This window comes from Apteryx mantelli, chromosome 20, assembly GCF_036417845.1.
Source record: "Apteryx mantelli isolate bAptMan1 chromosome 20, bAptMan1.hap1, whole genome shotgun sequence".
NCBI classification, from domain to species: Eukaryota; Metazoa; Chordata; class Aves; order Apterygiformes; family Apterygidae; genus Apteryx; species Apteryx mantelli.
In genome coordinates, this window is record NC_089997.1 from 14,173,662 (window position 1) to 14,196,992 (window position 23,331).

Genomic DNA, 23,331 nt, shown 5'->3' on the forward strand with positions numbered 1-23,331 from the left:
CTGCTGCAGTTCCTGGCGAGTTCTTCTAAGTCTGGCACCTTCCACAGCTGATAGGGTCTGTCAGGGTGGCTCTGCCAGCTTCTCCTGTCTGGAGCAGGTGGTGCTTTAGAGCAGGGATTCGCAGCCACACCATCAGAGGGACAGGGCACCCCCTTCTCCAGGAGATGGTGCAGGGGTGTGAAGCCAGGGAGTGCACCCAGGTCTGCATGGGCTGTAATTGAGAGCAGTGTCGTGGCACCCCAGGGTGCTGTGTGCCTGGGGCAGTGACTTTGCTGCCTGCGAGGCTCAGGACTCAGCCTGCCCGGGGAACTCCCCACAGTGCTGTGGGAAGAAGCTCTGTGTGGAAGGAGTGATTCCCAGCAGGGTAGTTTCATTCTTCTGTTGAGAGGGTGCTGTGTGGACCAGGGCTGCCCATAGCTCTAGCTTATTTCCCACTCATTTCCCACTGCATGACAAAGGGGCTGAGAGCAACTGTTCTGCAGTGTTGTCACCTGGAAGGTGCTGCATACAGCTGGGTGAGGCAAAGGCTTTGCTGAGTGCCTGTCTGTCTCTCACTCCTTGCTTTCCCTTTGGTAGGAGGGTTGTGGTATTGCTCCTTGTTTTTCACCTCTCCATGCTGATCTGGTTCTTGCTCTTGTGCTCTCTGGGGCTAAGAAAGGGGTTTCAGCATTGACCCTGCAGGTCATGCATGGTGGTGTCTTCATGGCAGTGATGTGCCCAAATCCCTTGTAAACCTTCTAATCAATGCATTTCATCTCTTTGGGGAATGATCTAACTCTCCCTTAAAGAGACCTCTCCCCCCACCCCCGCCATTTTTAGCACTCCTGACTTTCTTCTCTCTGCAGTGTCTTGCCAGGATTCAAGCTGCTCTCCACAGCTCTCCCGTAGCATATTTGTGATAGCTGAGAGTCTTAGTGCTGGTTGTGTGAGTCAGAAACCTCGCCACATGCTCTGAAGAACTCCCCGTATCTGGGCTGACAGAGAAGAATTTGGAAATCTTCACTTTTAACTGAACTCCTCCACTCTCACCTCAGTCCAATTTCTCTCTTAGAGTAAATTGTGAGTGGGATTGTCATTTAGCTGGGAAAGGTGCAAGCACAGGGCAGCAGGGAGCAAGACTCATGCACAGACCAGATCCGCTGACTCTGTATGGAGTCCTTTTTCCATGAGTCCATGAGCCCTTTTTCCTCTTGGGACACACAAGTGCTCATGCTGAGAGCAATGGAAATGCCAAAGATTTCTATCCTGTCAAAGAATGCTCTCACAGTGTGATGGAGACATCTAAAAACTAATGACATAGAGAAACAGATCCCATTTTCTGGAGAAAATGAGTGTGAAAATGTTGAACAGCTCCTCCACAAAACAGGCGGATGTAATCTGCTGCACAATATGTACATCAGAGCTAGTCACTTCCCACTCCCACTAGAGTGCCTGGAGAAAGGGTGCAGATGGTAAACCGATGTGAGGATCAGGTGCATCTCATTGGGACAGAGGCATCTAGAGAGGGTTGGGTCACCCCTTGCCTTCACTGCACTGTTTCTCTGCCTTGCGAGAGTGGGAGCTGGTGTGACTGGTTCAGATACAGGCATCTCTGTTCAAGAGGGCAAGGTTGGGGGAGATGAATCCCTCACAAGGGTCTTCTCTTTCAAACACAGCTGGCATGAGTGCTGTGTTCATCTCTCATTATGGCAAACAGAGAGCATTCCTACTGGGTCTCTGGACCAAATCCCCTTCACTTCGGCTCATGTCGCCCATCCCCAGGTATCCCCACCCAATACATGGGACAGTTTGACACCTCCATTTACACACCCCAGTGTAGCAGGAGTGAATCCTCTGGAGCCCATTGGGCAGAGGCCCCTGCTCTGCACAGCACACTCAGCCAGCCAAAAACAGAGCTCTGGAAAGAGAGCTGAATGAAGGTAAAGGAGAGAGGCATTGTGGGGAGTACTATGAGGAGTGGAATTGGTTTTTCTCGGAGAAGCCTGTCCTAACTTGTTAATGTCTTTTCTTCTTTGGGCAGTCCCCCGTGTGCAGAGGTAGCAAATGTCCAACGGCAGCTCAATGACTGAGTTCCCCCTCCTGGCATTTGCGGACATGCGGGAGCTGCAGCTCTTGCACTTCTCACTCTTCCTGGGCATCTACCTGGCTGCCCTCCTGGCCAATGGCCTCATCATCACAGCTGTAGCCTGTGACCACCGCCTCCACACCCCCATGTACTTCTTCCTCCTCAACCTCTCCCTCCTCGACATTGGCACCATCTCCACCACTGTCCCCAAATCCATGGCCAATTCTCTGTGGGACACCAGGGTCATTTCCTACTCGGGATGTGCTGCCCAGGTCTTTCTGTTTGTCTTCCTGATAACAGCAGAGCATTATCTTCTCACTGTCATGGCCTACGACCGCTACATTGCCATCTGCAAACCCCTGCACTACAACACACTCATGGGCAGCAGAGCTTGTGCCAAAATGGCAGCAGCTGCCTGGGCCAGTGGTTTTCTCAGTGCAGTGCTGAACACTGTTAATACATTTTCAGTAACATTCTGCCAAGGCAATGCCGTGGGCCAGTTCTTCTGTGAAATTCCCCAGATCCTCAAGCTCTCCTGCTCAGACTCCTACCTCAGGGAAGCTGGGGTTATTTTGGTTAGTGTCTGTTTAATCTTTGGGTGTTTCATTTTCATTGTGCTGTCCTACGTGCAGATCTTCACAGCTGTGCTGAGGATCCCCTCTGAGCAGGGCAGGCACAAAGCCTTTTCCATGTGCCTCCCTCACTTGGCTGTTGTCTCTCTGTTTGTCAGCACCGCAGTGTTTGCCTCCCTGAAGCCCCCCTCTATCTCCTCCCCAGCTCTGGATCTGGTGGTGGCAGTTCTGTACTCGGTGGTGCCTCCAACAATGAACCCTCTCATCTACAGCATGAGGAACAAAGAGCTCAAGGAGGCACTGAGGAAACTGATTCAGCTGGTACTATTTCAGCAGCAATAAGCTGCCCATCTCTCTTCACAAGCGATTTCCAATTTGATTCATGTAACTCTTGTGTTTTGGGCGTTCTCTCTGTGATAATCACGTTTGTACACAAATGTCTGAATTCATTCCACTTCTCCAGAGGCACAAATCCCCCTTGTCTGACCCAGACGCCTTCTGAAAATGTGCCTATCACTGTGTCAGAGCTGGTCTCTCAAGTAGCATCTCTGCAATAAAAGGGAATTTCCTCAGTGCTGCACCTGAAGGTTGGGCTTTTCTTCCAAAGCTGGTGCCAAGAATGTGCTCAGGGAGTTGCACCCAAAAAGGCCCTGTTGCTGGGCTTAGGTTTTCCATGGGCTAAGAGGGCTGCACTCACAGGGTGATGTGTTGTTAGGAAATGAGGGCTGGATTCAACTGCAACCTGTGGGTACCCAGTGCCCCTAGGAAGGGTGAGTGGTCAAGAAGTATCTGCTGGGGATTGTCCCACATATTGCAGGGCTGGTGACAGATGCCTGTCCTTCTGGAAGGGGATATGAAGCCAGCAGGGAGCACAGGGGATCTCCAGAGTCAGTGTGTGCCTGGGATGGGCAGTGAGTAGAGGCTCACAAAATTGAGTGGAGTCACCCAAAGGTAAAGGGTCTAAGCCGAAGAATGCACCAAAGGAGGTCTCTGCAATCTCAGGAGAGGCCACGGGGACTGATCATACACAGGCAAGGCAGTCTTGAGAGTGGTTCATGTCACCTACCATGAAAAACCATGGGCTGGCTCTAATGACACACCTGAAGCCATCCTGAGCCATCTGAAATGCCCTGTGATTCACCTCTCCCAACCTTGCCCTCTTGAACAGAGGTGTCTGCGTCTGAATCAGCCACACCAGCTCCTACTTTAGCAAGGGACAGAAAGAGACACATGAAGGCAGGGGGTGCCTGACCCTTTCTAGACATTTACATTCTGATGAGATAGACCCTCTCCTCATGCCAATTTACCATCTGTGCTCCATCTCCAGGCACTGCAGTGGGAGTGGGAAGTGACTAGCTCTGATGCACACATCCTGCAGCAGATTACATCCACCCCTTATATGGACGGGCAGTTCGACATTTAGACACCTTTTCCTACAGAAATGATCTGCAGTGGATGTCTGGTTATATGTTTATTTAATTTTTAGGTAGCTCCATCTCACAGTGGGAGCATTCCTTGACAGGGTAGAAATCTTGGGCATTTCAATTGCTCTCAGCATGAGCACTTGTGCATCCCAAAAGGAGAAAAGAGCTTGCTGTGACTTTGTGCAGAGTCACGGGATATGGTCTGTCAGGGAGTCTTGTCCCTCACTGCCCTGCACTTGTACCTCTCAGTTAAAGGACACTCACACTCACAAGTTCCTCTCAGAAAGAAGCTGAACTGAGCCAGGAGAGGAGAAGTTCAGTTTTAAAGGGAAGATTTCCAAATTCTTCTCTCTCAACCCAGGTATGCAGAGAGTGATGAAGAGCATGACAAGTTCAGCTCATTTCCCAACCCTACAGACTGCACTTCCTTGGAGCCCCAGATGCTGGAAGGGGACTGGGACAACCTCAATCCGACACAGACCCCTCTGTTGCACAATTTGCAGGGTCAGTGTCTGAACTGCAGCTGAAACCACACTGCCCCAGGGAGCCAAGAGCAAGAGCAGCATGGACAGGAGGGGGAAACAAAGAGCAACACCATGATCCTGCTGCCAAGGGAGGCAAGGAGAGGCAGAGACACAGATGAGCACTCATGGAAGTCTTCACCTTACCCAGCTGGGCATGCCACCCTGCAGACAGTGACGTCGCTGGGCAGTCTTGCTTAGCCACTTTGTCAAGCAGCATGAAATGGATCTGTGGCAGGAGAGAGATCCTTCTGTGCCAGAGGTCTGGCTGCAGAGGAGGTGGCTCATGCCCTGGACTCCATGGCTGCCAGCACAGGGACTGCTGGGTGGGAGAGGAGACACAGGGGGCTTGCTCAGAGGAAGGTGTCTCAGAGGGACTGACCATGACTTGCCCAAATCCATCCTCCCATGACATTTCTGTTAGCAGTTCCCTCTCATTCCTTGACTATCTCTGCTGCCTGGACCTGTCCTTGAAGGGAGTTGTTTCTCTGTCCCGACATCTTTTCCCTGTCAGTTCTCACAGATCCCATCCTACCCTGTGTGTGCTCAGTTCTGCCCTACAGAAACCTCCTGGCTCAGGGCACTGTCCAGGGGCATCTCTGTGCTTGCAGGTCCTAAGGAGCAGGTTCCATAAACCCCGATGAGGCCATAAAGGTGATGTTGGTGCTGCCTGTAGGCTGAGGTGCAGACCCTGTGCAGACCAGCATGTACTCCCTGGCTTCACCCCCCCCCGCAGTTGTTCCCTGGAGAAGGGAGCCATGATGCCCTGTCCCCCTGACAGTGTGGCAGGGAATCCCTGCTCCAAAGCACCAGCTGCTCCATGCAAGAGCAGCTGGGAGAGACAACCTGACAGATCCTTTCAGCCATGGGATGTGCTAGCTTTGGAAGACCCCTCTTGGAACCTCAGCTGCATTGTGCTGCCAGAAACTCACTGTGTTAAGAGCTATGAAGATTTCTCCCGCAAGGAGCTCTCCTTTGTTGTTTCACCCCACACTGACTTTAACATCTCTCTCACTTGTATCATCTTGTCTTGGCACCCACAGGCAGTGTCTGGCTGTGCTTTGCAGAGAAGCTGCTCCCTCACAGAGCTGTCTCTCTGCAGCGCCTGCCCAGGTGCCGGGAGCTGCCTTGGTCCCAGGAGCCTGGCCCAGCTCAGGAGCAGAGGCCCAGCCGAAGGTGTGGTATTCTTTGTCCCTTGTGCACCCTTGAGATGTCCCTGGGACAGCAGTGCTGACAGCTCCTGAAAGGCAGCAGGGTCACCGCAGGGTACCTACTTTGAAGTAGATGAAAATAATCACCTATGTATGTTCACAGAATCACAGAATCACAGAATGGTTGAGGTTGGCAGGGACCTCTGGAGATCATCTAGTCCAACCCCCCTGCTCAAGCAGGCTCACCTAGAACACATTGCACAGGATCGCGTCCAGGCGGCTTTTGAGTATCTCCAAGGAAGAAGACTGCACAGTCTCTCTGGGCAACCTGTTCCAGTGCCCTGCCACCCTCACAGTAAAGAAGTTTTTCTTCATGTTCAGATGGAACTTCCTGTGTTTCAGTTTGTGCCTGTTGCCTCTTGTCCTATCATAGGGCACCACTGAGGAGAGTCAGGCCCCATCCTCTTGACACCCTCCCTTCACCTATTTAAATGCATTGATAAGATCCCCCCTCAGCCTTCTCTTCTCCAGGCTGAAGAGTCCCAGCTCTCTCAGCCTTTCCTCATATGAGAGATGCTCTAGTCCCTTCATCATCTCAGTAGCCCTTTGCTGGACTCGCTCCAGTAGCTCCATATCTCTCTTATACTGGGGAGCCCAGAACTAGACATAGTTCCTGGATCTTCCTTCTTGAAGATAAGGGTGACATTTGCTGTCTTCCAGTCCTCAGGTCTGGGTACTTTATCAGCTTGCCTATGAGGATGTTATTGGAGGCAGTGTCAAAAGCCTTCCTGAAGTCAAGGTAGACAATATCCACTGCTCTCCCCTCATCTACCCAGTACTTTGGTCTGCCTGCTAATCCTGACCCATCAGATCTCGGCCGGCTCATCATCCATCCCAAGGCAGAGCTCCCTGCATTCCTGCTGCTCTCTCACACCAAGGGCAACTCTCCAGCCTCACCGTCCTGGCCTGTCTTTCCTAAAGAACCTTTCTCCATCCACTGCAGCACTCCAGTCCTGTCAGCTCTCACCACATCTCTGATCTCCAGGAGATCATAGTTGTGCAAGTTTACATAGATCTCTAATTCCTCCTGTTTGTTCCCCATGCTGTGCACACCAGCCTGCAGGCATTCCTGAGAGGTGCCCAGCCATGCTGATTTCCTGGATAGGCTTTGAGAGCTTTCACCATACTGCTGCCCTCTCGGCACTTACTTCTTTATGTGTGCATGCCTGGGCTGACCCCACGTCAGCCATGGTTTGTTGATTACAAGGATCCTTCAGTTCATATCAATATGCACCCTGTGCTTGTCAGCTCCATCCACCACTGCCTCACTTGATTGCTGGTCGTCTTCTCCCTCCCCTGTCCTTCCTAGTTTCAAGTTTTCCTCACCAGGTTGGCCAACCTTTTGGGAAAGAGGCTTTTACCTTGCTTAGGTGGATCCCATCTCTTCTAAGCAGTCCTTGCTTCTCAAAGAGGGTCCCATGGTCATAGAAACCAAAACCCTGTTGCTGACACCAGCTGCGACACCAATTTTTGAGCCACAGGCTCAGTCCACTCCTTCTCATGCCCCTTCCCATCATCAGCAGGATTGAGAAGACCACCTGGGCCCCTAAGCTGTCACAAAGGAGCGATGCACTTCACTCATAAGAGGGAAGCAGCACTATGTTTACTGCAGTAAGACAGCGACTTAACAAAGTTCAATCGTAAATAAGAATGATTTCATGAGGTTCGATTGACAAAGTTCACTCAGTTTTTTACTGCATGAAGGACAGGGTCAGATGCACGTGCGAAGGAGACCCTCCCGTTGAGTCATGAGTTTCAGAAAGGACCCCTTTGCTTTCTAAACTCCTTCTGAGAGGAGCCTGGGTGTGGCTGGATCCAGTCCTAGTCTCAGAGTTGGTCAACGGTTTATGTCTAAGGGATTATGTGCACAATTAATCAGAGATATAACTCAGCAAAGTTTCGCAAAGTTCGCAGAAGTCCAGCATGCTATTAATCACTTACCAAGGATCTGTCACAGGTAAGGAATCCCTCAACCTCGAGGAGTAACCTTGAGAGGCGTCTCTGCTCAAGAGGAGGTTCTGCCATGCAGCCTGCTGCCGTGCAGGAGAGCTCAAGGGGCTCTGGGCTGCCCCCAATTTATGGGGTGGGGGGAGGATGATTGACTCATAGTCATATTTGCATGCTAGACAAGCCTTAGTTGGCGCATGCTCAATTAGCCCCTGTGTATGTGCTGTTTCGAGGGAGGTCAGGTCGAGGGGGAAAGAGCACATCGAGAGGGGAAGGAGCACACCGTCACAGACACCAGAGAGGCATTGTGGGCCTCGCCAAGGACTGCACGTCCCAGAAAAGCTGTGGGGGACCCGCACGTTCCAGAGGAGGAGGAACCACCAGGCTGCTGCCATGCTGCTGGAGACATCCAGAGCCCCGCACGGCACGTGGGTGACTGGGGAGATGCCGGAGGTGACGTGGGACTCAGCACCACATGCAGGATTGTGGAGCCTGTGGCTCACGGGCAGCTGTACAGGGGGAGCAGGGCTTGGGGAGGCTCTGTGGGGGGTCGTACATCCGTCCTCAGGGTACTGTGGCACACGAAGGGTTACACAGAAGGGCCTGATGTGCTCAAAAATGTGCACAGAGGGGCCAGCAGCATACATAAAGGCACAGGGAGGCTCCTGGGGTGCCCCAAAAGGTGCACAGAGGGGCCTGGGGCATGCAGGAAGGCACACAGAGTGCCCTGGGGGTGCACTCAAGGGCACACGGAGGGCCCTGGGGTGCACTGAAAGGCACACGGATGGGTCCTGATGGGACTGCAGGGCACATCCAGTGCCTTCAGATGCCCCAGAGGTGGCTGCGAGTGCACCAGATTGCTTGCTTTGCCTTGGGCTTTGCCACAGGGCCACACAAAGCATGCACACTCCCATGCCTCTGTCACTTCCTGCTCTCCAGCTGCATCCACCTCCTCTCCACGGCATCCGCGCTCCTCCTCCCGCCCTCACCCTGCAGCCCCCACCAGTCCCAGCTGCCCCAGCCTTCCAGGTGAACACAAGAAAAAGCCGTTTTTAATAGGGGCATGGGCAAACACAGAAACAGGATTTCCCAGGCAGGTTGTGGTGTCTTCACCCTTGTGCAAGTCCATTGGGATGTGGCCCGGAGCCACCTGCTTTGCTGAACGTGCTCGGCGCAGGGACTGGCGATTCGGGAATGCCGAATTCAGAGGTGCTCAGGCCGCACCGGCCCCTGGGCCTGAGCGCCACCGCTGCCAGGCTCTCCGCAGGCGGGCGCACAAAGCTTGCATGGTGAAGCCTGACGGGGATGCTCTCCTGGGGTCTCAGAGGACGAAGAGCATGTACATCCCCACGAAGCGGACCGTGGGGCTGCTGTCATTCTCCAAGTGCTGAAGGACTGCGGTGGGAGGAAGGAGAGTGGTGATCGAGCCCTGTATGAGTGGAGACCCCAGGCCCTTCCTCAAGAGAGGGCCAAGGGGGAGCAGGGCACGAGAGGATCTGTCTGTGCTCAGTGATAGCCCAAATGTCCCCCAAATTCCCTTCAGGAAGGTCTGCAAGAGCCCTCCGGCCTTGCGCAGGGCATGGGCTCTCTCTGCCTGCCCCAAAACATTGGACCTTCTCGAATGCCCCAGAAATTCCCTCTGTCTCCAGGCCCGGCCTCCTCCCACCAAGCCCAGCCAACCCCGCGCGCCCTACGCACGGCTGCACATCTCCTCCAGCTTCTCCCCACGCCAGTCCAGGAGCTGCCCAGTGAGCCCTAGGTGCACACCACCCATCACAAGGTGAGACCCAAGCCAGGAGAGAGGGATTTGGGGCTGGGGACAGGGACCTAGAGCTGGGGAGAGGAACACAGGGGCTGGGGAGAGGGACTTGGGGTCTGGGGAGAAGGAGCCAGGCGTTATGGAGAAGGACCTAGGAACTGGGAAGAAGATGCCAGGTGTTGGGGAGAGGGATCCAGGCATTCAGGAATAGGTGCCAGGAGGTGGGGAGGGGGATGCAGGGGCTTGGGAGAGGGACCCAGGGCTGGGGAGAGGGTCCCAGACATTGAGGAGAGGGACGTGCAGGCTGAGAAGGATCTCGGGCCGAGGAGAAGGTCACGGGCGCCCCGGCGGGTGGCCCTCGCTGGCCATTGGCCTGGACCTTCTGCACCTGCAGGGACCCCCGGTAGAGGTGTTGGCACCGCTGGGCCTGCTCCCCTCCATGGGACACCCGGCCCCTCTCTAGGACAGGCATTGGCAACACTGGGCCCAGCCCCCCTCCCAGGAGAGGCGTGGGCACAACCGGGACGGGGCTGGTCCAGCTGGGACAGGTGTTGTCACTGATGGAAAAGGTGCTGGCACAGAAGGGACAATGGCTGGTGCCTCCAGGACATGGGTTGGCACCTCCAGGACAGGGGCTGGCACTGCTAAGAGAGGAGCAACCTCCAGGACATGGGTTGGCACCTCCAGGACATGGGTTGGCACCTCCAGGACAGGGGTTGGCACCTCCAGGACAGGGGCTGGCACTGCTAAGAGAGGAGCAACCTCCAGGACATGGGTTGGCACCTCCAGGACATGGGTTGGCACCTCCAGGACAGGGGTTGGCACCTCCAGGACAGGGGCTGGCACTGCTAAGAGAGGAGCAACCTCCAGGACATGGGTTGGCACCTCCAGGACATGGGTTGGCACCTCCAGGACAGGGGTTGGCACCTCCAGGACAGGGGCTGGCACTGCTAAGAGAGGAGCAACCTCCAGGACATGGGTTGGCACCTCCAGGACAGGGGCTGGCACTACTAAGAGAGGAGCAACCTCCAGGACATGGGTTGGCACCTCCAGGACAGGGGTTGGCACCTCCAGGACATGGGCTGGCACCTCCAGGACATGGGTTGGCACCTCCAGGACAGGGGCTGGCACCTCCAGGACAGATGCTGGCACTACTGGGGCAGGGGCTGGCTCCCAGGAGAGGTGCTGGCCACATCTGGACGGGGGCCAGCACCTCCAGGACAGGCCTGGCACTGCTGGGGCCTCCTCACCAGGTACGCGCCAATGCACCAGATCTGCGCCGTCTCAGCCAGCTTCTGGAGCTGCCTCCAGCTGAGGAGCTTTGCAGCGTCCACAAGGGCTGCCTGGGCAGCCTGGGGAGGAGCGAGGAGACGGGTGATGGCACCACGGCCAGGCCAGGGTTGGCCCACGGCCGCTGCCCACAGTGTCCCCCGGTCGGCTGTATGGTCCGCCACGGTGCCCTGTACCTGTGCCGCGCCGGGGCGTGGGTCGCTGAGATGGAGGAAGAGGGGCAGCAGCCCCAGGTGCGCCAGCTGCTTCATCTGCTGCCTCTCCCTGCCTACTGCCCGGCCCAGCAGCTCCCCGAAGAGCCGCATGGCCAGCTCCCGCACCACACCGACCTCCTGCTGGGGCAAGGATGGCAACCTCAGCAGTGGTGGTGGCGGGGGGGAACCAAAACGGGCCCCCAACCAGCTCCCTGCCACCATCCTCACGTTGGGGAAGAGGTACAGGAGGTCATGGGCCAGATGCACCATGAGGTGGCCGCTTTGCCGTGGGTCAGCGTGGCGCAACACGTTGCGCAGCACCGCCAGCGCCTTGGCGTTCATCTCTCCATCGGCATCCTGCAGCTGCTCCACCACATGCAGGATCAACTGCTGCCTCTTCCCTGCCTGCAGGGAGACATGCAGCATTTTCCTCAGACCACTGATGGGGGAAATGCTCTGGACACAGGCACCGGCGGCAAGCGCTCGCTCACCGTGGCGGGTCTCTCGGAGAGGAAGAGGAGGCCACGGAGCGCCAGCCAGCGCATGACCTGGCGCTCATTGCCCAGCCACGCCCGGCACAGGCTCAGCGCCATCTCCTCGGCCGCCGCGCACAGATCAGGGCACTGCAGCAGCTGCAACGGCACAGGGCCAGGGTGGCACATGGACCGGTGGCCACACCTAGGACCAGGACCTCGGCACGTGGCATGGCATTCCCACTGCCACCTCCCGCTCGGCCCCAGCCCCAGCCCCTAGTCCTTGTCCTCATCCTCATCCCCCAGCCCTGGCCATGGCCCCATGTCCCCAGCCCGGGCCGCAGACCCTCACCTCCAGCCCCATCTGAATCCCCTCCTCATTGTCCCCTTGTCCACCACCCCTCCACCCCAGCCCTGCCCCTCATCACCATCCCCACGTCCCCAGCCCCTAGTCCTCCATCTGGAGCCCTCTGGCCGTTCTTCAGAGCATGTGGAGTGCTGAGGGCCAGCACAGAGGGTGCTTGAAACACAGGTGACACCTGGGGACTAGCAGAGGCACCAGCAGAGCCCTAGTTCTGCCTCCACCAGCCACCCCTTCCCACTCATGCCAGCACCCTGCATCCTACCTCGATGAAGAAGGCCATAGAGGGGATCTCCTGGCATTTGTTCTTGCCCCTCAGGGCCAGGATTAGGTTCAGGACGATCTCAGCACGCTCGCCCAGAGGGTTCCCCCGCATCTGCCTGGCAATGGATGGGAGAGGCACTGCGGTGGCCAAGTGAGGTGGGCAAACTGCACCGGGACCCCGTGGGACCCCCAGGGTGGGATGTGGGGCCAAGGAGGGCAGGGGGCTTACCTGGCCAGCAAGGCAACCCCCGTGAGGTGGGTCTCGGCCCGGCTGATCATCTCCCAGCCCCCCCGCCGCTGCATGGCAGTGACCTGCTCCCTGTAGCCGCTGCAGCACAGCAGCGCCTGCATGGCTTGCACCGCCGTCCTGCTCGGGGAGAAGAGCGCTGCTTGGTCACCCCATGCTCCAGCATGGGCAGCGGGGGCTGCACCAGGGCGATAGGGTACCTGACAGGCCTGGGAGGCATGAGTTTGCCCTCGTGGCTGAAGGCGGGGATGTCCTCTTGCACGTGGACGAGGGTAAAGGACATCTGGAAGAGGAGGGCCACGTAGAGGCGGGGGAAGAGTGCCTTCACCTCCTGCTTGCAGGTGTGCTGCAGGAGGACGACGTTCAGCACCCGGGTCGCCTGCAAAGACGGCAATGGCAGCCCTCGTCGGTGCCACAGCTGCGTGCACGGGGAGGCCTCCCTCGCCCAGCGAGCCTGTGGGGCCACTCACGGTCAGGGGCAGGACGCAGGTGAGGTCCCGCACGGTGGTGCCCGGCTTGCAGAGGGGCCGCTCCTGCAGCACGCAGAGCAGCTCCTCCAGCACCTTCTCAGCTGCCGACGACTGGGAGACCATCACCTCCCACATGGCCGCAGCAACGCTGGGAACCCGAGCAAGAAAGGGTCAGGTCAGCATCCCGGCATCCCACTGACCCTTGCCAGGTGGCTCTGGGAGGCCTCCAGCCCTGGGGCTGCTGCCCTCAGGCTGGTAGCAGGCCAAGTGTACCTGTCATAGGTCCTGCTTGAGCAGGGGGGTTGGACTGGATGATCTCCAGAGGTCCCTTCCAACCCCAGCGATTCTGTGATTCTGTGATTCTGTGGTCAGCTGCAGCTGGAAGGGACACGGGTTGGCACCAGCATGCTGCCACAGGGAAACCCCTGCCAGGCTCAAATTGTGCTTGAGAGCTCTGGGTTTGGGGACCGTCACCAGTGGGCTGGAGGATTACGTGCTCTGGCTTGGTGGTGCAGTAGCCCATCATATCCTCCAGCACGCGGGCTGCCGCTGAGGTGTCGTAGGCACTCCTGTCCTTCATGCCCTCGATGGCCATGAGGACCACATCTCTCTGCTCAGCCTCCTCACAGGCCTCCACGAAGCAGCTCGGGGGTCCGTCCTCCTCCTCGACCCAGGTCCTCATGGAGAAGCTGGGGCATCTGTCCCCATCCTCAAACTGAGCCTCCTTGGGGTGGCTGGGGAGTCAGTCCTCCTCCTTGACCCAGGTCTCCTTGGGGCGGCTGGGGGACGTTTCTCATCCTCACCCCACACCACCGCAGGGGGACTGGGGGGTCTCTCCACCATGTCGGGGCCCCAGAACAAAGCTGATATCCTTAACTGCACCTTTCTATCACACAGAGAACATTGACTGTCAATATGCTACTGAATTGGAGTAGAAAAATTGGAGGGGGTACAGTTGAAATGCAAATCCATTCCTATCAAAATACATTCTCATTCAGCACATGCTGGTATTCCAGAAGGGAAAACCCAAGGCGACAAAAAATGCCTGCGTCCCCCAGTCCAGCTTTTAGCCAGAGACACATTTCATGCTGATCCTTCAGTCGCAACTCGCCTGCATCGGTCTCCCAGCACACACAAAGCACAACCCAGCCCTCTCCTGCCGACATCCAGGGGTAACTACAAACAGGCTGAACACAGGCTGCGGAAGCTCTGGGGGAAGGAGCAGCCCCAGCAGCGCAGGGTCGTTCCCCATGCAGAGGGGCTGCGTGGGGCAGGGCTGCTCACAGCTCCCGCTCGCCCCCACGACACTTCCCCAGGGGCTTCTCAGCAGGAAGCTCCAGCCAGGGACGACACCAAAGGCAAGGAGCTTCCTGAGCCTCTGCTTCCAGCTCCCTGCTGCTGGCATGGGGGGAAGGGAAAGGAGCTGCCAAGCCTGAGCAAGAGCCGGAGACGCCGAAGCCCACGGAGAGACCAGCAGGTCTGCGAGGAAGCTCAGAAAGCGCCTTCACCCCGCTCTGCCCACGGGCAGCACCAGCAGCACCTCTGCTGGCCCCACCACGCCTGCTGTCACCTCCAGCCTGGAGCCGCCACGAGCCCAGCTCCACCCGCACCCTCCCTTCGCCGCCCTCCTCTGCGCCAGTGCGCATGCTCCGAGGGAGGAGGCGGCACTTCCGGCCCTCTGGGGGCGGGGCCTGTGTGTCCATGGCCACCGCCTCTGGTGCCGCCGGCCCCGCCCCCGCTGGGCCCCACCGCGGCGCCGCTGTCGAGGCCGCGGAGAAGCAGCTGCGGCAGCGGCGGGTGTTGGCGGCTGCTGCGCAGGGAGCCCGGAGTGACGCTGCGGCCCGGCGTGTGCTCGTGTGCGCGGAGCCTGCGGCGGCTGCTGCCGGCTGGGGCCGGGGCGGAGGGTGGTGAGCGAGGGGGAGCGGCGCCGGGCTGGCCCTGGGCTGCGGGAGTTGTGCTGCAGGGGAGCGTCAGCGGGAAACGCTGCTGCCGGGGCGCTGCTGCCACAGGGCCCTGCTCTGCCCCGGGGCCTGGGCGAGTCTGCACCAGGGGACGCACGCGCACATGACGGGAGCCCCGGGAGGCTGCGGCCTTTTGTTCAGAAGTGGGCGAACAACCCAGGGGCCATCGCAGCCTTTGGCATTATCTGCCATGAGCGGCTGGCCCTGAAATTTTGTCTCCATCAGCAGCCCAAGAAAGGGGCTGGAGGGGGGATCCCAGAGTGTCCCTCTGCCAGGAGAGCATAGAGAGGCGCTGGAGGACAGCCCAGAGGAGCCACCTGACCATAGAGATGGTAGGCGGGTGTCCCTTCTGGGTGACCATAGAGATGGGATGTGGTGCTTTGCAGACTGTCCCTCGCCATGGAGACCATGGAGCTGGTAAGGGCGGAGCCAACCTCAGAAAGTCCCCGAGACTCGTGACCCTCCTGAACTCCCGTTCTCACCGCGCTTTCCTTTCCACCCCTTCTTCATCCCACGCTACTTCCAGTGCTACCTCCAGGAGAGAAATGTGATTTGTCCCAGTTTCCTGCACGTGTTACACATCACAGCAAATACAGCCCTTCCCTATTTTTGGGGTTCGACCACAGGCATGAAACACTGGTGCTGGCTGACGTTCAAGATCTTTTCACAATACAAAAAGCATTCCCAGCTTTTACATTTGTGATGCTTTTCCATGCAGACTGGGCACCTCTCTCACAAAATCCTGGACAAACCATTTAAAGACTAACAGCCAGGGCCTTGTGCTGCCTCAGATCTGCACATCAGCTTGCAGCCAGGGCACCTTCTTCTTGTGCCCATGTTATCTGCAGTCTCGCAGCAGGCAGAAATGGCAATAATGCAGCTATGGAGATGTTTGTGCAATGCCTGACAAAGCTCAAAAAAGTTTCTCCACCCAAATACCTTCCTGCCATCCTTAACATGAGAATAATGTTTGTTGTGCAAAAGGAGAAAACAGATCTTGAGATATTTGAGATAGTTATTTGTCTTAAATATCCCCCAGCCTTTTTTTACCCTTGGACATGATGAAGATGTGTTTAGTAATGTGTAGCAGATCCTCAGACAATGGAGTTTTGCTCAAAGCAACTGTCCTGTTCATGGACCACCAACAAAACAGTGGCCATTGCCCCTGCTATTTAGCTTGACTAAGTAGTGCTACTTTCTGTGGATGGTTTAGAAATAGAGGGTAGAGCATATGGCACTGCCTGTACAACCCCAGCCACTTTTACGATAAAGGTTGGCAAATGGAAAGTCTGATCAGAAAAAGAAAAAAAAAAAACCCTTCCTTTGGCTCTAGGGGATCACTGACCCAAACACTTATAAAATCTCTGTATTTGTATTGCTCAAATCAGTAGTGGGGAACTAGAAAGATGTGTGCCAAAGCTGGTCTTTCATGCTGCAGCCCCAAAGCCTAAGCCTCCGTGCCCTTTGGGAACCACAAGGTGATGGAGAAGCAGGACCTCGACATCAAGACCAAGTGGCTGCAGCACCTCCAGGGCCTGCGCTGTTAAAGTATGCTGGATCCAGTGGATTTTTGAATACAGGGATTCCTCCTTCCTGGTCCGCTGGAAGGGAGACTACTGCAGTTCTCTGTTCCCTGGTCCTGCCAGCAGCGAGGCTGGGCATGTACTTCCAAGAGGCGTACACACACTCTGTACGGACATGGTCGACCACCAAAAAATCAGCTCCGGCAGGGGCACAGTACCTTTACAGGCACCACGGAAACATGAGCAGCACTTGTAAACATGAACAATACAAATGACCTGGTCCTGTTCTTGCTCACCAGCTAATCAGACTCAGAGCTTGCAGGAGACCTCACAGGCACCCTCGCACGGGTGTCTCTGGTAGCTGGCTGCCTTGACCTCTGCAAGCCTTCCACACATGCACTCACGCAGAACAGCGAGCACGCTCACCCAGAAAAGAGCTGGGAAAAGTATTTAATACAATGATAGGCTACACCGCAGAGAGCAGGTACACAGCCTGGCCAGACAAGTGTCCCTGCCAGCAGCTTGCTTACACATGACTGGCCCCTTTTATTCCCTCTGCCTCCATTTTCCCATGCTGCTTCTCACATGATGCAGCCTGATCCCTCCCTTTCTCCAGCTTTATCCCCTTTGAAATAAACAGCCCATCTCTAAGTATTTTTCTTCATTGGTGCCAGTTTTACTGCCTATGTACTCAAGTTTAATATTTCTGATCCTGTTAGCTAGGTAACCCCTGGCTCATATGGTGCTTCTGATATCGTTACCTCGGTACTGCTGGTGCTGCAAGAGTCTGCTCCCCGGAGGATCCCCAATACACCAGTTGTGTGTGACGCTTGTCCTTTTCTCATATAACTCTCCCTTAACCACCGCTGAAATCCAGCCATTCCTCACCGTGCTGTCTGGAACTAGGCAGGGTCTCATTCTGTTCCCTGCAGTGTCCAATGATTTCTCATAGCCACTAGTTTCTCACGCCCTGTTCAGTTATCTCAACCCCAAGGCAGAGCCTAGGCGTCTGCCTGCATCCCCTAACCCTGTGTTGCCGGTGGAGCTGTGGGCCTGGATGGGAAGACCCAGGGCCACCACATCCTTCACTGTGGTGCACAAGGACCCACCCAGAGCAAGATGCCAAGAGTGCCCAGGTGCTCTGCTGGGCTGAGCTTTGGTCACCCAACATGCCATATCTTCCCTGGGGTCCCATGTGAGGAGACAGGCTGCAGAGATTAACTGGACCCAGTTTTCCTAAAAAGAGTTCCACCTTGTAGAATTCCCTTTGGAAATGGGACGCTCACACACAAAGTTTAAAAGAGCTGTTAACAGTAATTCTGCTCCTCAGAGGCCCTAACAAAATGAAATGCTGATTAGAAACAACTGCAAAGGAGTAAAGCAATGGCAGTGCTTTCCCTTCCCCTGTGCTTTGTTTTTCCCTGTGGACTGCAAAATAAAAGGAGAAAAGGGATCTCTGTGTGCTGATTATTTCTCTAAAAGATGTTTCCTTTTATCACTTGTACATGCTTCTGCCCCTCACTTTGCCATGTAAAGATATGGATAGAGACAGAAGTGTAAAATAAGGGGGGAATATATAATTTCATTGATGGACAAGAAGAAAAAAGTGTGATAGAAGCATACATAGTTTATTTGAAAGAATTCTCAATCATGAAATACTCCTTCGACAAAGAAAAAGAAGGTAGAAAATGCCTAATTATCCAAGAAGAAATACATTCTTTTTTTTTTCCTTCAGGAGAATGCATCCTGGAGTCACCAGTGGAGATAAAGTAGGGCTTTTAATAGTGGACAAACTGACAGCATGTTACGAAAATATGCATTTTTAAGAAATCTCCCTCCAAAGTGAATAATAAAACTATCATCTGCATGCTATCATTGACAAATCAGTGAGGCTGTCTTCATCACACTAATGAAACTGAGAAGTGTTTTATGGATTTGAATCCAATGAATTTGAACCCATTGTAGTGTCTGAGCTTAATTTTCATGCTTAGCATCTTCTGTTATTCAGGGAGAGAAGGTGTTTTGCACTTTCCTCAACACCCCTTGGACGTTGTCCCCAGAGTTTTCAACTAAATTCCCTGAGACGACTTATGAAAACTTCCTTGTGTCAGCATGCACTGGCAGTCTATGTCCTAGTCCTGTGTGAGTTCAATGTTTTATTAATATTTTTTAGATTTTGTTTATAATAACCCTCTGTAACCAAGACTCGCAATTCACATTCCTTTCTTTCAACACTACAATCTAACGAGAAAATAAATCTCTGAGGCACCTGTATTTAATAGCTATATATATGTATGTGTGATACAATACATGATACATGATTAGAATTGCTGTCATGAAAAGCATCATGACTGGGGGAAAAGCCAAACCTTTGCACGGCCAAGGGCTTCCTTCAGGGCCAGCTTCACAGTCTTGTTTCTGAAACTGTAGATGAAGGGGTTTAAGAAGGGGTACAGGACAGTGTTCAGCAAAGCTACAACTGTGTTGGTCTCCAAGGAAACCTCTTCTGTGGGCTGTGCATAGAGAACAATGCAGCTTCCATATGCGATGGCTAAGGCAGTGAGATGGGAAGAACATGTAGCAAAAGCTTTCTTCCTCCCAGATGCTGCTGGCATGTGCAGAATACAGTGGAAGATGCACACGTAGGACACCAGGATTAAACATAAGGAACCCAGCACTACAAATGATAGGAAAACAGAGTCTGCTTTCCAAAGCAGGTTGGTGTCAGAGCAGGACAGTTTGAATAAGGGGGAGTTGTCACAAAAAAAATGCTGGATCTTGTTGGGGCCACAGAAGGTCAGCTTTGAGAGCAGGACCAGGTGGTAACTTGAGAGTGTGAAGCCTATGACCCACCCAGCACCAACCAGGTAGGAGCAGAGCTGCTGCTTCATGATGGCAGCATAATGCAAAGGTTGGCAGATGGCAACATAGCGGTCAAAGGACATGACAACAAGGAGAGCAAACTCTGTACAACCCAGGGCAACATAGAAATAGGACTGGGTAAAGCAGCTGCTTAATGAGATTGTTCTCCTACCAGAGCTCAGAATCACCAACAGTTTGATGGTTGTGGAGGATGTGAACCAGATTTCCAGGAATGCCAGATTGCTGATGAAAAAGTACATGGGGGTTTGCAGGCGGTGAGCCACACACACAAGGAAAATGATCGTTGTGTTCCCCGTCACTGTTGTCAGGAATATGAGTAGAAGGATCAGGGAGAGAAGCAGCTGTAGCCTTTGGTCAAGCCCTGAGAAACCCTCCAGGGTGAACTCAGCAACCACAGTTTCATTTCCTGCTCCCATGCCCAATTTCAGTACATCCTGCTGAGACAGGAGCATGAAGAAGCAAGTGTAAGAATTTCACAGTCTCGACGGGAGGGTAGATCCTTTCTTCTTTGCTCCCTCGCTTGCTTCCTATGTAACACAGACAGAAATATTCCTCTCAGCCATGCATCACACCCTGATTTCTCTGCTTCACATTTCACTGAGAGGCCTCAGAGATTTTATTGTCTTCTTTCTACCTTTTCCAGCCACTCACAAAGGATTCTTTCTCATGAGCACAGTATTGTAAAGAGGTTGTGAACTATTTCATGCCATGCCTGGGAAATTCTCTGTTCACTTCGACCTATTGCAAACATCCATCACATCTGTGTTTCAAAAGCCAACCTAATCTCCCAGCAAAAATACTTACTAGTATCTGCAGATGCCAGTCCATCCATGTAGATAAGTGTGTTGAAAGTTATTCCTTCTACTTTTCAGTCCTTGCCTTTTTTGACTTGGAACATCTGTGAAGCTGTTGCTTTCAAAACAAGCCAGTACTGGGCATCTCTTCTGTAATCCCCTGCTTTCTTCCACATCTTCTTCCTCTCTGTTTCTCCAGAAGCACTGAGGAAACATTTTTCTTAAATGTCCTGACCTAAATGCCTTGCTTTCCCTTTAGGGGAAGGGGTAAATCTTCTCCTCTTAAAGAACTTAAAGGCTGTCCTGTTGATTATTTGAAATAGGAAGGGTCTGGAACAACAACAACAAAAAAATACTAAGCAGGGTTATATTTTAGAAGTTGGGCACTTCAGTTTGAGCAAGTTAGCTTCCTCCCATCCTGTCAGTGCAGAGAGAGAAGAGTGTCTGGAAGAGACTGGTAACACTTCTTTCACCTGTCAATTACAGTCTGGGAGGACCCAGCCTCTAGAGCTCTCTCTTTGTTGACTATATAGGGACCAAGGGAAAACGAGTACAGACACCAGCTGCTCACAGACACCTCTAATGAAGTCAATGAAACTCACTATTTCTGTCTCCACCCTCTTAATTAATTTAGTAGATAATTTCTTTTTCAAACCAAAGAACGTGTGTAACAGAAGGAAGCCCAAGGAAAACCTAGGCAATAAATACTGACGTTTTCCCCTCCACCTTTGCATTTGGTTTTAGACATATAAAGGAAAGGAGCAGATGACTCCACAGATAAGATGCTTCAGGAGTGCAAGGGCAGGAGGAGGAGATGATGGGTTTCAAGCAGTGAAACAGAGGTTCTCCACAGACTGTGTTCTTAGTCTGCTGGCTGTCACCTAAAATCATGCTTCTCCTGAATGTGCTTTCTTAGAGGAATCTGAAAAGCTGCTGAGAGCTTACAGCAAAGCAGCTTCTCTGCTCACCACAGAGGTAACCCTCTGTTGAACCCTTTTATCAGGCTTTGGTTGGTGCAAAGGATTTGCTGTATTCAGGCCCCACATAGCCAACAATGGAGCTACCATATGCAATAATGACTATGGCAGTGTGAGATATGCAGGTGAAGAAGGCTTCTTACGGCTTTCCCAGAGGGTATTCTCAGGACAGTGCATCTAGCGCAGGCATAAGACACAGGGGTCAGTGTGAAGGAGCTCAGCAACACAGCAGAGGAGAGAGCAAAGCTCATGTTTGAAGGTAGCTGGTGCCCATGCAGGTTGCTCTCATCAAAGGGATGAGGCCACAGAAGAAAGAGTCTCTTTACTGTGGACACAGGGTACCTTGGTATGTAAGATGGTGGGGCTGAGCAAGAATAGAGATGCCATCACCCAATGGTTAAAGATGAGTGTGGAGCACAGCCAGGGCTTCATAAAGATGATACAGTGTGATGGGTTGCAAATGGCCCTGCAGCAATCGAAAGACATCACAACAAGCAGGTTGAACTCAGCTGTGCCCAGGAAGATGGAAAGGAAGGTCTGGAACCGGCAAGCAGCCGTGGGATGGTCTTAATCTCCAAGATGAGGCCGACAAACCTTTTAGGGGCAAAGGGAACCAAATATCTGGGAAGGTGAAGCTGCTGGGGAAGAGATACGCTAGGGGTGGAACTGGTTGAGCCAAATGATGGCTATCATGACCATATTCCCCATGGCAGTGAGCAGATAAATCACCCATGACAGCATGAAGAAGAGGATTTGCATTTGAGGAGTGACTGAAAAGGCCTTGAGGAAGAGCTTGCTCGCTATGGTACAGTTGGGAGGATCCATTTCAGAACGTAGTCAGCTGAAGGTGTGACAAGACTAACTAATGTCATGCGTGGTGAAATTCGTCTTGCTGCCTTCATCAACTTTCCCTTCCCTTTTCCTAGTCCTACTTTTTTTTCTTGAGGTGGGAGACCAGAACTGCACGAGGGATTCTCATTTTCTCTTTGTTTATATCCAATGCCATGAAATAAATGTTGATGCTTTTTGTATCGTGAAAAGACCTTGAACATCAGTCAGCCAGCACCAGTGTTTCACACCTGTGGTCAAACCCCCAGAAATATGTAACATATGCAGGAAACTGGGACAAATGCCCCAAATCACATTTCTCTCCTGGAGGTAGCACTGGAAGTAGCATGGGATGAAGAAGGGATGGAAAGGAAAGCTCCATGAGAATGGGAGTTTAAAAAGGTCATGAGTCTCATGGACTTTCTTGGGCTGCTTATGAACACAAAATTTCACGGTCACCCCCTCATAGCAGATAATGCCAAAGGCTGTGATGGCCCCTTTGTTGTTAGTCAACTTCTGGAAAAAAATGGACCTGGCCCTAATCACTGAGGATGTTAAATGCATCGAAGTCCCCAGCCTGAGCATATGCTTCATAGGCTCCTTAAACTTTTCGCCCATGAAACCAAGAAGCCTTCCCTAAGCATTGGGATTTGAGGGTTGCAAAGGCTATTTTCTCCATTTTTTAAACACTGCTGAAAATCAGAAGTTATGTAGGCCCTCCTCCATAACCTGTGTATCATGGATTAGACTGCATGCTGCCCGAGGAGAAGAAAGCACTTGCTGGCATGACAGCAAGTGAATGAGGGGAAGATCTCTGACATGCAGAAAGGACTGTGCTGCTATAGCCAAGAAGATATGAAAATTTTGAGGGAAGGGAGACTGTCAATTAGGGACTAAAATGTAGCTACGAGTTTGACTGCAAGTGTTTATGTGAGGAGGAAAGAGGCTCCTGCTATCTTCTTGTGAAGGCTTGGGAGTCCGGAGGGCTTGGTGAGGTCTCACAGCATTTCCTCTGCCATGTTGTCCAGTGCTGAGGCAATAATTCTGCACATACACAGGTGTGTAGCCAGTCTCTGGTGAGCTCCTTCAAACCACGACTCTGCTTATGGCCTCAGGAAGAACCATGCACCTAATTCTTTATAGATTGCTGCGCTGCTAGCTGTGACCGAAGCTGTGCCAAAAGCTTTGCCCAGCCCAAGTGCGCGGCATTCTCGGTAACAGCATCGCTGTCTGCACCCAAACACGCCTTGTCATGGGGACCTGGTGCACACGCTTGAGGGAGCTCTCTCAGGGCAGTGCTCACAGCCTTCATGTGGATGAAGATAACTTCTGCAGAGGAAGATGTGCTGGAGGGTGGTGGGGGAAACGGAGATGAAAGTTCAGCACCTATGTCTTGTGCAAAGCCATGTGGTACCTCAGCAGAGGGGCATTTGTGGCTCATCTCAGTGCTTGTTATTTTGGTCTCCTGTAAAACCCTTTGGCAGTTGTCTCCATCTGCAGGAGTGTATATGTGATGGAAGACAATGTTTCTCCCAACAACCCTTCATCCTGGTGGTTGATATATTCT

At 53.6% G+C, this 23,331-nt stretch overlaps 1 protein-coding gene and 1 pseudogene across 1 annotated transcript; both read right to left on the minus strand.

Moving 5' to 3' along the window:
* The window catches only part of LOC136993807 (antigen WC1.1-like), a 1,003,008-nt pseudogene that overhangs the window by 878,551 nt on the left and 101,126 nt on the right, over positions 1–23,331 (minus strand).
* Positions 18,739–19,227, minus strand: LOC136993757 (olfactory receptor 6C3-like; the record flags this gene model as incomplete). The annotated part of the gene is made up of 1 exon (XM_067308701.1): positions 18,739–19,227. A coding segment is annotated over exon 1 (489 nt), but the record flags the coding sequence as incomplete, so codon positions are not given.